At 42.8% G+C, this 12,075-nt stretch overlaps 1 protein-coding gene across 4 annotated transcripts in view; it reads left to right on the top strand.

The window, feature by feature from the left end:
* The window catches only part of LOC115160769 (obg-like ATPase 1), a 45,525-nt gene extending 35,472 nt beyond the window's left edge, over nt 1-10,053 (top strand). For all 4 annotated transcript variants that reach the window (XM_029711166.1, XM_029711164.1, XM_029711165.1 and 1 more), the window contains 4 exons: nt 3,674-3,814; nt 4,388-4,484; nt 6,637-6,759; nt 9,542-10,053. In XM_029711166.1, the coding sequence (XP_029567026.1) occupies nt 3,674-3,814; nt 4,388-4,484; nt 6,637-6,759; nt 9,542-9,646 (466 nt within the window). In that variant the 3' untranslated portion in view covers nt 9,647-10,053. The remainder of the gene's footprint in view (nt 1-3,673; nt 3,815-4,387; nt 4,485-6,636; nt 6,760-9,541) is intronic.
* The last annotated feature ends 2,022 nt before the right edge of the window (nt 10,054-12,075 follow it).

Here is a 12,075-nt window from a genome sequence, read left to right as displayed (position 1 = left end):
TGTGTCTGTCCACCTGTGGGTGGGTCAGTAATGAAGTAGTGGAGAGGGAGAGATTGTTAGAGGATTACTTCTCAGTCCTGTCAGCATTCAATTGCATCTGAAAGGAGGCACTCTGGGCCTAGGTGCTGGGTCCCTTTGTCCCCACCTTTTACAGGCTTACCTGACTAAGCAGTGATAATGAAGCCGGTCCGTATGAATGCAGGGCAGACACAGGCCCAGGTCACGGGCTCAGGTAGCTGCACCTGTACTTTAGGAGCTCCCATTGTGTCCTCCCTCCTGAGTCGTTTAAGCAGATCAAAGCTGTGACAAAGGGCAGCCCCAGGCAGGCGGAAACACAGGAGTTATTCCCCCTTCAGGATTCTCTCACAGAACAAGACAAATAGACAAGGCACCCCTGTGGGAAGTGTTCATTCCAGCCTACTGTGTGTTGGAAGCTCTTTTGTTTTTAGTAGGTTGTTCCGTTGAATAGACAGACGTATTTTAATTGCTGCAGGCGTGTATTGTAGAGCTAACAACCTGTGTTAATGTAGGTGTAGGTATTGTCGGCTTATTGTGGAATAAAATATGTAGGCTACACACAAAAAGGCTATTAGGTTATCGAATAACAGCATGTTTAGGATGTGGTTGTTTTGAATAATCTAAACAACCGGAAGAAAATAACTTTAGAAGACATACCAGAAATATGCATCATTTGACGAATATATATTAGGTTGAATAGAGATGAAAATAAATACATTTAGAAATAGAAATCGTCGGAGGAGGCCGGTTTTAAAGAAAATATTGATATATTATATTTGCTTTTAAATGATTATATACTGGGTATATATATACATACTTGTTTTTTATGAGACTAGCAGGGAAAGCAGCAGAAACCTGGCTCGTTCCCCAGTCTTGTTTGAGGCTTTTAGGCCGGTGAGTGATTAGCAGAAATAATGTCCCTGTCACCCTTAATCACATTAAAACGTGGTTAACATTTCATTTTTCCTACTTGATATGCAAAAATTTCCACTAGATTTGCAGCGAAGGCCATTGAAATTCCATTATAAAAAGAATAAAAATTTCAGGCGTCATTTGTTCAGAGAAGGAGATCTAGATTTGAAAGTGCTGAATCTTTCTATTAGCAGAGCTGTGAGAGATGGCACTCTATACTGAGGCATAATGGGACAGTGACAAGACACACACACACACACACACACACACACACACACACACACACACACACACACACACACACACACACACACACACAGTGTCTTTTCTTTCATAGTCTTTTGTTCTCTCCCCCAGTAATGTATAGTAACTACTTTGATATTTTGGCATCTTTGACAGTGGTCACCCTGCTTTTACAAACAACACATTTGAACTCTCAATTGCACAGCATGTTAAGGAACATATTTGTTTCTTAAATAGTACGGGTACTTTGAAGCATTCTTGGATTGAGTCAACATTGTGTAAACTGTATACTGAACGTGAAACATTTCCACAATGGAATATACATTTTATTTGCCGGTTTCTGATGAATTAAGCTCGCCATTGCTTAGATTGTAGAGTGCATAGTTGAGACAGATGGCCCAGACTCAGTATCAAGTTGTCAGCACATTAAGATACAGGACATAGACCCATCTGACTGCAGACAACTTCTCACTTATTCACCGCATGGTCCGACTTTGACATGACTGACATCACATGACACTTTGTACGTCATTATTTACCAATGTATGCGTGATGGAACAGAAGCAATATGGAGAGAAGCAATATTTTTGATGTTTTGGCATGAACATTTACCTGATTCATTTGTCAAGATGCGTTCTCACACAAATAATTGGAGAGGATGTAAATACTACTGTAAAGTGGCGTGACTAGACAGTGGTGAAGTTCCTGAAATTGGTCGGAGAAGTCATGTTGACAGAACATCAAATCTCTTAATTGACAGTGCTGCGTTGCCTCTGTTGGGAGAAGGGGGTGTACCTTGTTCCTGTGGCAAGGTGTTTGTCTGCTCCTGTGTCACTCGATGCGAGGACCCGGGGACCCTCGTGCTCATTTGGCGCTCACATTCTCCATCTCGGCGTCCGCATTATTAAAATCATCCCTCAGCGCTCCACCAAGAGCCTCTTTGTTACTTGGCTGGCGAAGCTCGCTTCTGTCAAGTCTTCACCAATTACAGTCGCAGGTACAATGGTCTATTCACAGGATCACAGCCCTTGACTGGTGTGGGGAGAGTGATTTGTGAATCATTATTCGGCTGCCTGTAGAGAATGCGATACCTGAGGAATGCAAATAATCTGCCAGCGAATAGACGGCGGGGCTCCTAAAAGTGACAGGCTACAGCTGTTATTATCCCAGATTGGATTCGTTTCCCCTCTTGGAGAGGCAGTCATCTCTTTGGCTTTCAAGCTGGAGGTTTCCACTAAATGTTATTTCTTTCCCTTCATGAGAAGTGGTGGCCAGCTCATAGTGGCGCCTGTCAAATCCTCAGCTCTAGTCTAAGCGCATCACAGCCTCACTCTTAGCAGGAAGGGAAATATTAGGCGATGGTTCTAGATAGATAGTTATGTTTACTGCACATAGAATCCATTGATGGTGTAAGATGCGCTTTTGGCATCATAAGATAAATCGAATGATCAAAAAAAGCATCCAAGCAACCGTCGCTATGACGCTACTATGACATTTCCCTGACGTTGTAATTCTTCTCCCATATTTAGCATTGATTGTATTGTTCAGTTGTAAGCGGTAGAAATACACTAGAGTTGATTGGCTGAACCAGTGATCCAATAGCCAGATGATAAACGGTTGACATTGTTATTGGAATAGCTGTGGCGTTGAGGTTGTGCGGTCACTCCCTGCCTTTGATTTCTTATAGGTTTTTAAACAGGAAAGTAGGATTACAGATAATGACAGGGGCCTTGAGAATCAATCTAGAAGTCTGGGAGCTCTCTCTGTCGGGCCCCAAAGTGTTCAAATGGGTTTGTGTGATGCTGCTCGTTGGGTTTCGTCCAATCCCAGGCCAGGCTGAAAGCGTGTGGGGCTAATCTCATAATTATCCGACCCCCCCTCCCCACACATTGTTCTGGCAGAGAGTTACCATTAACTGTGAGGATATCTTTGTCCTGCAATGTCAGGTGTCCCGCTGAGTCACAGGGCAGAAAAAGCTCTTTAAAAGGGCTTTAAGGGAAGTGAATGACTAAGACGTTCATAAGTGGGAACACTATACTTCCGTCCATCCTGCAGGCCTTAGAGCAATTATTGGACTGGGTGCTAACGGTTTGAAATAAATCTACTTGTCCTTTACAGTAAAGATTCAACCTACAGTAAGGATGGATTTGGGGTAAAACATTGTTGACAGTGATATAGTTAAAATGGCAATCTGCTTTTTCTTAATGGGATGTCATTGCGTGTATTCTTTCATACCTACACATGACATGTCACATAAACGTATTCCTGAACTGGGAACTTGTTAATAACCGAAACTTAGCAACAAAGTGAAACTGTGCAATCGCAGGGCGACCTTGGCAAGGCAATGTTCCGAAACGGCATGGTAAACAGGCCGGGCTGTTCTCTCATGAATATGCATAGGCCAGCCGACGGATAACAAACGCTACTCTGTTCTGTTCTGTCAGTCAACACCAACAGCACGAAGCTCCATCCTGCCTGTGTTGTTGTGTCTACTGTCCAGGTTGGTGAAAATCAAGGAGTGGGTGGACAGTCACGACCCCGGGGCGCTGGTCATCCCCTTCAGCGGAGGAGTGGAGAGTGTCCTGCAGGACATGAGTGAAGAGGAGATTCAGAAGTACTGCACCGAGCACAAGACTCAGAGGTTAATTAGCATTCAGTCTCCCCACACTTTATTATCAACTGTGCCCTCCACGCACTCCTTTAATTGCGTGCGCTGATAGAATAATAAATGGTAGAGTAATTACCATTATAAAGCAAGGATCCCTCTCTTAACGGGAACAACTCAGTCAAAGGGTTTTCTTCTAAATTAAGTTTTTAACTGTCATCTGTCATCTACAGGTATAATTATAACTTGGGCATTTCGGGTGTATTGTTCGTATGTGAAAACCTCTATGGAGGAAGAGAAATTGTGACAGCAGATTTTTTTTCTCCCGAGCTCTGAGAGACGTTGGGATGAATTCTTAAAGGTGCTAAATGAGACGGCAAGCGTGCCAATTAATCCCCCAAAAAATCACTGGAGAATTAAATGCTCTATGTTAAACGAAGTGATCCTATTTTATTTATTTAATGAGTTTATATGCTGGGATTGATGTGGTCTTGCCAGAGAGGTGGCTACGAATCAAAGCAATACTAAAATACCCTAAATGACCTAGCATTTACAGCACCGTGAACAACATGAAAATTGATATTGCTTTCACCCTGCTTATTCTGACAGCGTTCTGACAAGGATCATCAAGGCTGGCTATGGAGCCCTACAGTTGGAGTACTTCTTCACAGCTGGACCAGACGAGGTCCGTGCGTGGACCATCCGGGTAAGACCCTGTCCCAGCGGCTGGCAGCGCCGCGCGCCGTTCCACTCTGCTGGCATCCAGCCTGATATCAGCCACTTTCAACTTTGTCATGGTCCTGCTTTAGCTAGTCATTACAGGCCAAGGATAACTTCAATTACTGGTGAGCTGCTGAACAGTGAAAGTGGGGGGCTACATTGATTGAGGAGGGCAACAATTGATTTTGCCCATTACGTCCTGAGAATGTTTCCATCCAGCGCAGATCTGCCTGCCCTCCTCCTGCCGCGGGAGATAAGGGGCCCTAGCATTGTGCCTGCCTAATCTGTGTGACGGGGGTTGTCTGTGCTGAAATTGATGTGGCTTTTCATTTGACCATTTGTGGGCCCTGCTGGGGGCTCCTCCTCCCTGTGTCTCAGTTTACTGAGCCCGCCGAGAGCCTGGGTGACACTGAATCACAGGAGAATTGACATCGATACAGATGTTGGCTCGGCACACTGGTATTGTGCAAATATTTTAGAGGGAATAAAAGGATTAAGGGCCGTCCTAATAATGCATTCTACCTGTCAGGAGTAGCATACTGATGCATTGGCCCATCCTAACACGTGTAAGTAACGTGAGCAGTATTTAAGACAACTAACTCAACTGAAAGTATGTGCAGTATGTTCTTAAGAAAAAGACGACTTTGAGCTTAAAGTTTTAGATTGACAATAAACAGCAACATTTTATTTGGGAGACATAGTGGTTAAATATATGAGCCACCTCCTCCCAGACATGAGTGATGTCCTCAGTGTGATTAGGAAAGTAACAGAAGTCCTCCAAGCCTTTCTCTCCTATGGGCTTGTCTCCTTTGACATAACTGACTACAGCTAGCCTTGATTGTGTGTGAGAGGCATTTAGTCTGGTAAGCATCAGTGAGTAGCTATATTAACCCAATACATCTTACATTGTAAAAACTACACTCTGTAAGGTGGTGCTGCTAAGCCCTTTAGCATGCTTTATTAGGCAGCCTCGAGGTGACCATTATCTATCAGGCTGATCTGCATAGCTGTTAACTACTATGATGTGTGCCTCTTGTAGTGTGGCATAGGACAAAATCATCCCCTAATCTATTTTTCTCCACCTAGACAAACCTTGATGCTGATTAATGGTAGTTAAACTTACAAGCACTCCGTCAATGAGATTGCATAGGGATGGTAATGTATTGGAGTCATTAAATACACATCATTCTTTTGGCATGAAATATGTTGACCCCAACCTGATTATATACATAATTAAAGGTGCTCAACAGTTTCGAGGCACAGTGCTACAGAGCAGAGAGAGGGGGAGAGCAGGTCGACAGGCACAAGTCATAATGATGCAGAGCAGGGATGTCACTTATTTGGGTCATTTGTCAATTTCCCCCAGCATTATTTCAATGCATATAAATTGCGTATTTTATCAGAGACAGTTGTGACTTCTAGTGCTAAATGGGATTTAATGTAGAAAGAATTTATGAAACAGTAAGGGAAAACAGTTGTTTTTGGTTCTCGGAATGGACATCTAAAACAACCAATTTGATATTTTCCATAGTTATTCCATTATAATGTAAGTTCCGTTTAAATTCAAATGTATATTCCATAAAGGGACCTTTTACCTTTCATCATCTGCTGTGCTGTGAAAACATTTTGAGGAAGTTCAAACACGACAAAGGAGAGGACGGTATAATATTCTACAAATACATAGGCAGACAGTATACACTGTATATCAAATATAGTGAACGTTTCCATTTCAAAATGGTCAGGTATGATACAGCCAGGTCAATATAGTGTCTCTCCCGCTGCAACACTGCCTCTCTCTCTCTCTGACGACCTGAGGTCAGAGCAGCAACCCACAATGAGGCAAGATTGCTTGGACAGAAATCAATAGCACCCTGGAATGGGAATCAGAAACTGCTGGTGGGCATTGATAGCAGCTCTGACTCCTTATCGGCCTCAAGGCTGCTCTACCAATGCACAACTGTGTGTAGTGCTATCCAAAAATCAGGAGCGAGGTAAGAATAACCCCACAACACACCCCCTAGCCATGCTCACTTCACCATCCCCCCTATCAAACAGCATGTCAGCCCTGTGCTGTAATCCATCTTCTCCAAAACAATTAATTTACCTTGTGTGTCCTTTCTCTTTCTTCCTCCTGACAGAAAGGAACCAAGGCTCCACAGGCAGCCGGCAAGATCCACACGGACTTTGAGAAGGGCTTCATTATGGCTGAAGTAATGAAATTTGAGGATTTTAAAGAGGGAGGCAGTGAGAACGCTGTCAAGGTGAGCCGTCGGGGTGCGCCAGGAGTTGAGGGAAGTCTCCTGTGATCAGTGGAGCTGACAGTCGCCACACTGCAAACGCTCTTCACCTTTACTCGGGGGAAGAAATTACTGCACACACTCCGCCAGCACACCTGACAAGCCAACTGATTCCGTCTCTAAACACTGCAATTCTACTCCTGCTGCGCATATCTTTATCCCAATCTGCTCTAACAGGCTCATGGTAGGCCTTTCTTATACCTCAGACCAGCCGCTCAGAGGAAGCTCTCTGTACCCCACCAGGCGTTAACCAGCCACATCTATAGAGCGGACCGTTAGCTTTACACTCTTTGCCGCCAAATCCCCAAGCCACTGTAGCAGCACTGTTACAGTGATATAAAGAGCCAAGTTAAATAAAGTGTGACATTTTTTACATAAAGACTGTTTCACAGATGAACAGCGCATAAGTGTGGCCTGCATATCTTCTTTTATAACTGCCAATGTTTGTTTTGACCTTTTTACTGGGATGTGGCTTTTAAATGGGCTCTGCTCTGTCAAATGTAATCACTGTACTTCATGGTGAATTTGTGAAGACAATAGCTCTGCGATAAATACAGCAGGTTACGTCGCTGAGCGCTTAAAGGCCCAGTGCAGTCAAAAACATGATTTGCCTGTGGTTGTATATACTTCCACACTATGAGGTTGGAATAATACTGTGAAATTGTGAAAATGATTATAATGCCCTTTTAGTGTAAGAGCAGTTTGAAAAGACTGCCTGAAATCTCAGCCTGTTTTGTTAGGATGGAGTTTTGGTCTGTCTGGTAACATCACCAGGCGGTAAATTGGTTAATAGACCAATAAGAAAGAGAGATCCAAATCTCTCTGCCAATAACAGCTAGTTTTGAGTTTGCCCCTCCCCACTCAGACCACTCCCCAACAGTCCTAGCTATTTTTGTTTCTTTTTCTCCATTTTAATTGAAAACAATCACAGTAAGGTACTTAATTGTTACCCAGAAATGATTTGATATTGAGATAAAAACGGCTGCATTGGATCTTTAAACGTTTTTATTCTCAGTCTATGAGTGTGTGGAAATGCTCAGGGTAACTGTAAGACATTGGCCTCATCTACAACACCTCTCATCCGCCAATATTTAATGCTATTGGGTCTTGCGCTTCCTTTTTTCAGAAGAAAGCTCGGGGGCAAGGAACAACATTCCAAAGTGTTCCATGTCACACAATGGATTGTAGCAATTTCCCGACACCCACTGTGACTAGTGTCTGAAGCTGTAGGTTTGTCTTGTATGGTCCTGCCCTTGACACAGCAGGACATGAATCTGTCCGTGTCAGTGGTTAGCACGTGTCTGGAGGAAGTGCCTCTATTGGTTTACCTCCAGAACCTTGACTGGCGTCTGTTATTAGTGGGTACAAAGCCCTTCACAGTCCTATTATGTAGATAGTCGTGGTACTTAAGCTTCAAACACGATTAAACTTGACCACCAGCCAATAGCTGTTGATGACATCAAACCATGTGGTAATTGGATACTTTTTAACCTGAAATTGGCCTGGGTTCTGTTTAAAATGCAGCAGGTCTAAAAGTAACAGTAAGAATTTGTTTCACCAATGGAGTATAAGGATTAAACAATTAGGGCTGTGGACAAAGTCGAGATCACAGAGTTTCTAGATGAGTATCAGACAGTAATCCCTCCTAAATCCCGTGCAGGAGATGTGTGATTAGCACTGGCAAGTAGTGAGAGCTTGGCATACTGACTCCTAATATCACCCAGTAGATCTCCAAATCCTCTGTCTGGCAGATATTCACGCACTACATTACTAGGCCTATAGGGATCCGGAAAGTACCAAAACATTTGAATAATTCAATAATATTTCACCTCAATTCTTTGTAAAATGTGTATAAATCCTCTGTCATGTATTGCTGGTGACTAGTTCCTAATGTGTCAGTGGAGGGTGAAATGTGCAGGGCTCTAGGGGTTTGAACAGTATTGTTATAGAAGCCTGACATCAGAGCCTCAGGTCCTGTTGCATGCTCTCTTTCTAATCCCCGTTCCCTCGTGTGTATATATGGACACTGAGCATTTTTGACTGCAGCATTAAGGCCAATGCTAGTTAATGTCAGTCGTGGGAATGGGCTGTTTGAATAGGCCAGTGTACAGGGATATCACATTATTAGTAATCATATCTGGTTAAGCCAAGCTTGCTCCTCCAGATGGCTGCTTTCAAGTGCAAATGAACCAGTTAGACGTGTCTGGTTTAATACATACTCTGGAATCACAAATAGCCATTGATCCCCCCCCCTCTCCAAGCAGTGTTTCTGGTGCTATAGAGTCTGGATTAAATGGTCTCCTGAGCCTTTAAAGGGACATTGATTCTTCTAATTAATTGTGCTCTGTGCAGAACCAGAATGCATAAACCCGTCCGTATTAGCACTTCAAGTCAATTATTTTGAGTTTGCCGGGAAGGGGAACAAACAGATCTAATGTATACAAAAGAAATGTTGGAACTAATTTTGTTTCCTTGAGGAGTGTGAGGCTGCTATAATGAAGAGCGTTATTAACATTTTACTTGTACATATGAATGGAAATTGACAGAGAAGAGGGTTATTCACTCAGTGGGAATCTAGTCACCCCATGAATAAAACATGACTGTGTGTGTGTGTGTGTGTGTATATATGCTGTTTTCAGGAAAGAGTGAGATGATCACGTGCGTTCATTGTTTATTTGCTATTTCTAGCTATTTCTTGTTTTTCATTACTGTCATTAATTAGGTGTTGTGTTTCTCTGTTTTACAGGCAGCGGGGAAATACAGACAACAGGGAAAAACCTACGTCGTGGAGGACGGAGACGTCATCTTTTTCAAATTCAACACGCCGAACCAGCCCAAGACTAAGAAGTGACTCAGTCGCGGTCTGTCGGCTACCAGAATGGACTGTGCCGTTAGATAATTCCTCTTCTTTGTTTTAGACAGAATGAAGCTGGAGATTGTGATTGATACCTGCCAGGTCGGCTCAGTCCTACCTACTGCCCACTCTGCCACATTATCCCTGTTTGTTTTTGGTTCAGGAGAATTCCATACAGTCCCCCTTGCCAAAGAACAGGTCCACTAAACGTTGACAGCTTTTGGTAGGAGCATTTGAAGAAGCGTATTACTCTCTTGATACTTCATTAATCTCCATCACTGGTGCCAGGCCTGACACAGCTGACAGCAGGGACAATGCGACCTGCTCCTCTCCTCCTTCCAGAGATAATGCATGTTTTACAGTAGCCCAGATGTCTATACTCAATAAAACATTTGACAAAACCAGCCTGTGTGTGTTTGGGGATGTCTGTATTGACTGGCACGCGGGTTGCAGACGGCGATAGTGGGTCCTGCTGGCAACTGATTACAGAATTAAAAAACACAGTTGACAGTGGCTCTGGCAGAGAGGGGACAGCCATAATTGTATCTGTGAAGTGATTCTTATTGTAGAGGGCTATGTGTGGGATATTGATTATTCATACAAGAGAATTGGTCAGGTGAAATTATGTTTGAATGAACCTTTCCTCTCCATGGTTAGTCCTGATATTCTGAGATGTTCTTTATTTAAAGAGGCTGTTTATAAATGTGCACCCCATTATTAATGAGAGTGCCATTAGCCATTATCATTACACTTAGGTATGCCGGTGGCTGTTTTTGTAATAATTCCTCTGTGTCGCCATGCTACTGAATGACCGGGAAAATGCAACAACTCAACCAATTGTTTTCCATTCGAATAGTCTTCACATCAAATTCTGAAAAGAAAATAGAAGTCACAATTCAGGAGCACAAAAAAAAACAACAAAAAAAACATTCCTAGTCCCACTGAAGTAGTGTTTTTCTCACCTGTATACTTTGTGTGTAAGTGTTTTTGAGGCATTTATGCTGATGGAATGGTATGGCTGGAGCTGCGGACGGTGCTGCAAAGTGAAATTGCCTGCTCCACAGGAGTGAGAGCACAGAGCGGATCAAGCTCCTTCGCTGAATATCTTGCCTCTATAAATACCCCTCTCGGCAGAGAACAAAATGGCCTTCTCACGGAGGCACAAAGATTGAATAAAAATGGTCATTTCTTTGGAAGTGCATTGCATGCACTAGCTTAAAGAAATTGTGTGTTGACCAAACAAAGACTGCACAAACCCTACAAAGCATAGTGTTTGGCATTGAAATAAAGTTGTATTATTGTCTTCAAGATATAATCAAAAATAGAATAATGAGCAAAAACTAGGATCATGTTTGATGGGGGATGTTGAGGGCGGGGGGAAATGGATGGCCTGACATTCTCCTGTAGAATTCTCTCATATAGTGCAGAATTCATGGTTCCTTCTATTAAGGCAAGTGTTTGGTTTTCGCCAGACATAATGAGACCCATCTCGTCCAAAAAGTTGACTAAATCTAGCTAAAAAAGCACCTGGAAGATCACCAATACTCTTGGAAGAATGTTCTGTGGACAGATGAGTCAAAAGTATAACTTTTTGGATGACATGGGTCCCATTTTTCCTGTGGAAAACCAAACACTGCATTCCACAGTAAGAACCTCATAGCAACGGTCAAGCATGGTGGTGGTTGTGTGATGGTTTGGGGATGCTCGCTGCCTCAGGACCTGGACGACTTCCCTTAATAGAAGGAACGGTGAATTCTGTTCTGTATCAGAGAATTCTACAGGAGAATATCAGGCTATTCATCTGTGAGCTGAAGCTGAAGGGTAGCTGGGTCATACAGCAAGACAATGATCCAAAACACACAATCAAGTTTACATGAAAATGGCTAAAAAGCAACAATTTAGAATTTTTGGAATGACCTAGTCAAAGTCCAGACCTAATCCCAAGATGTTTTGGCAGGACATGAAACGAGAAGTTCATGCTTGAAAACCCACACGTCACTGAGTTAAAGCAGTTCTGCATGCAAGAGTGGGCTGAAATTCCCCCCACAGCGATGTGAGAGACTGATCAACAACTACAGGAATAACAACCAGTTATTGAGTGTAAGGGGGCAATTACTTTTTCACACAGGGGAATTGGGTGTTGCATAACTTTGTTCATTAAATAAATAAAATAAGTACACTTTGTTTTTCTTATTTGTTCATTCGGGTTCCCTTTATCTAATATTAGGTTTTAGTTGAAGATCTGATAACATTCAGTATCAACAATAGACAAAATCAGGAAGGGGGCAAATACTTTTTCACGCCATTGTAGGTCTTGCAGCATTACAAATGTTCCTCCTACAGTAGCCCCATTAAGAACACTCAACAACTTTCACTAGCCATCATAGTTGCCATGTATGTTCTATATGCTTGTGTAAGTTAAGCTA

This window comes from Salmo trutta, chromosome 24, assembly GCF_901001165.1.
Source record: "Salmo trutta chromosome 24, fSalTru1.1, whole genome shotgun sequence".
Lineage (NCBI taxonomy): Eukaryota > Metazoa > Chordata > Actinopteri > Salmoniformes > Salmonidae > Salmo > Salmo trutta.
Note: the sequence above shows the minus strand (reverse complement) of the source record. Positions and strands in the feature narration are given on the sequence as shown.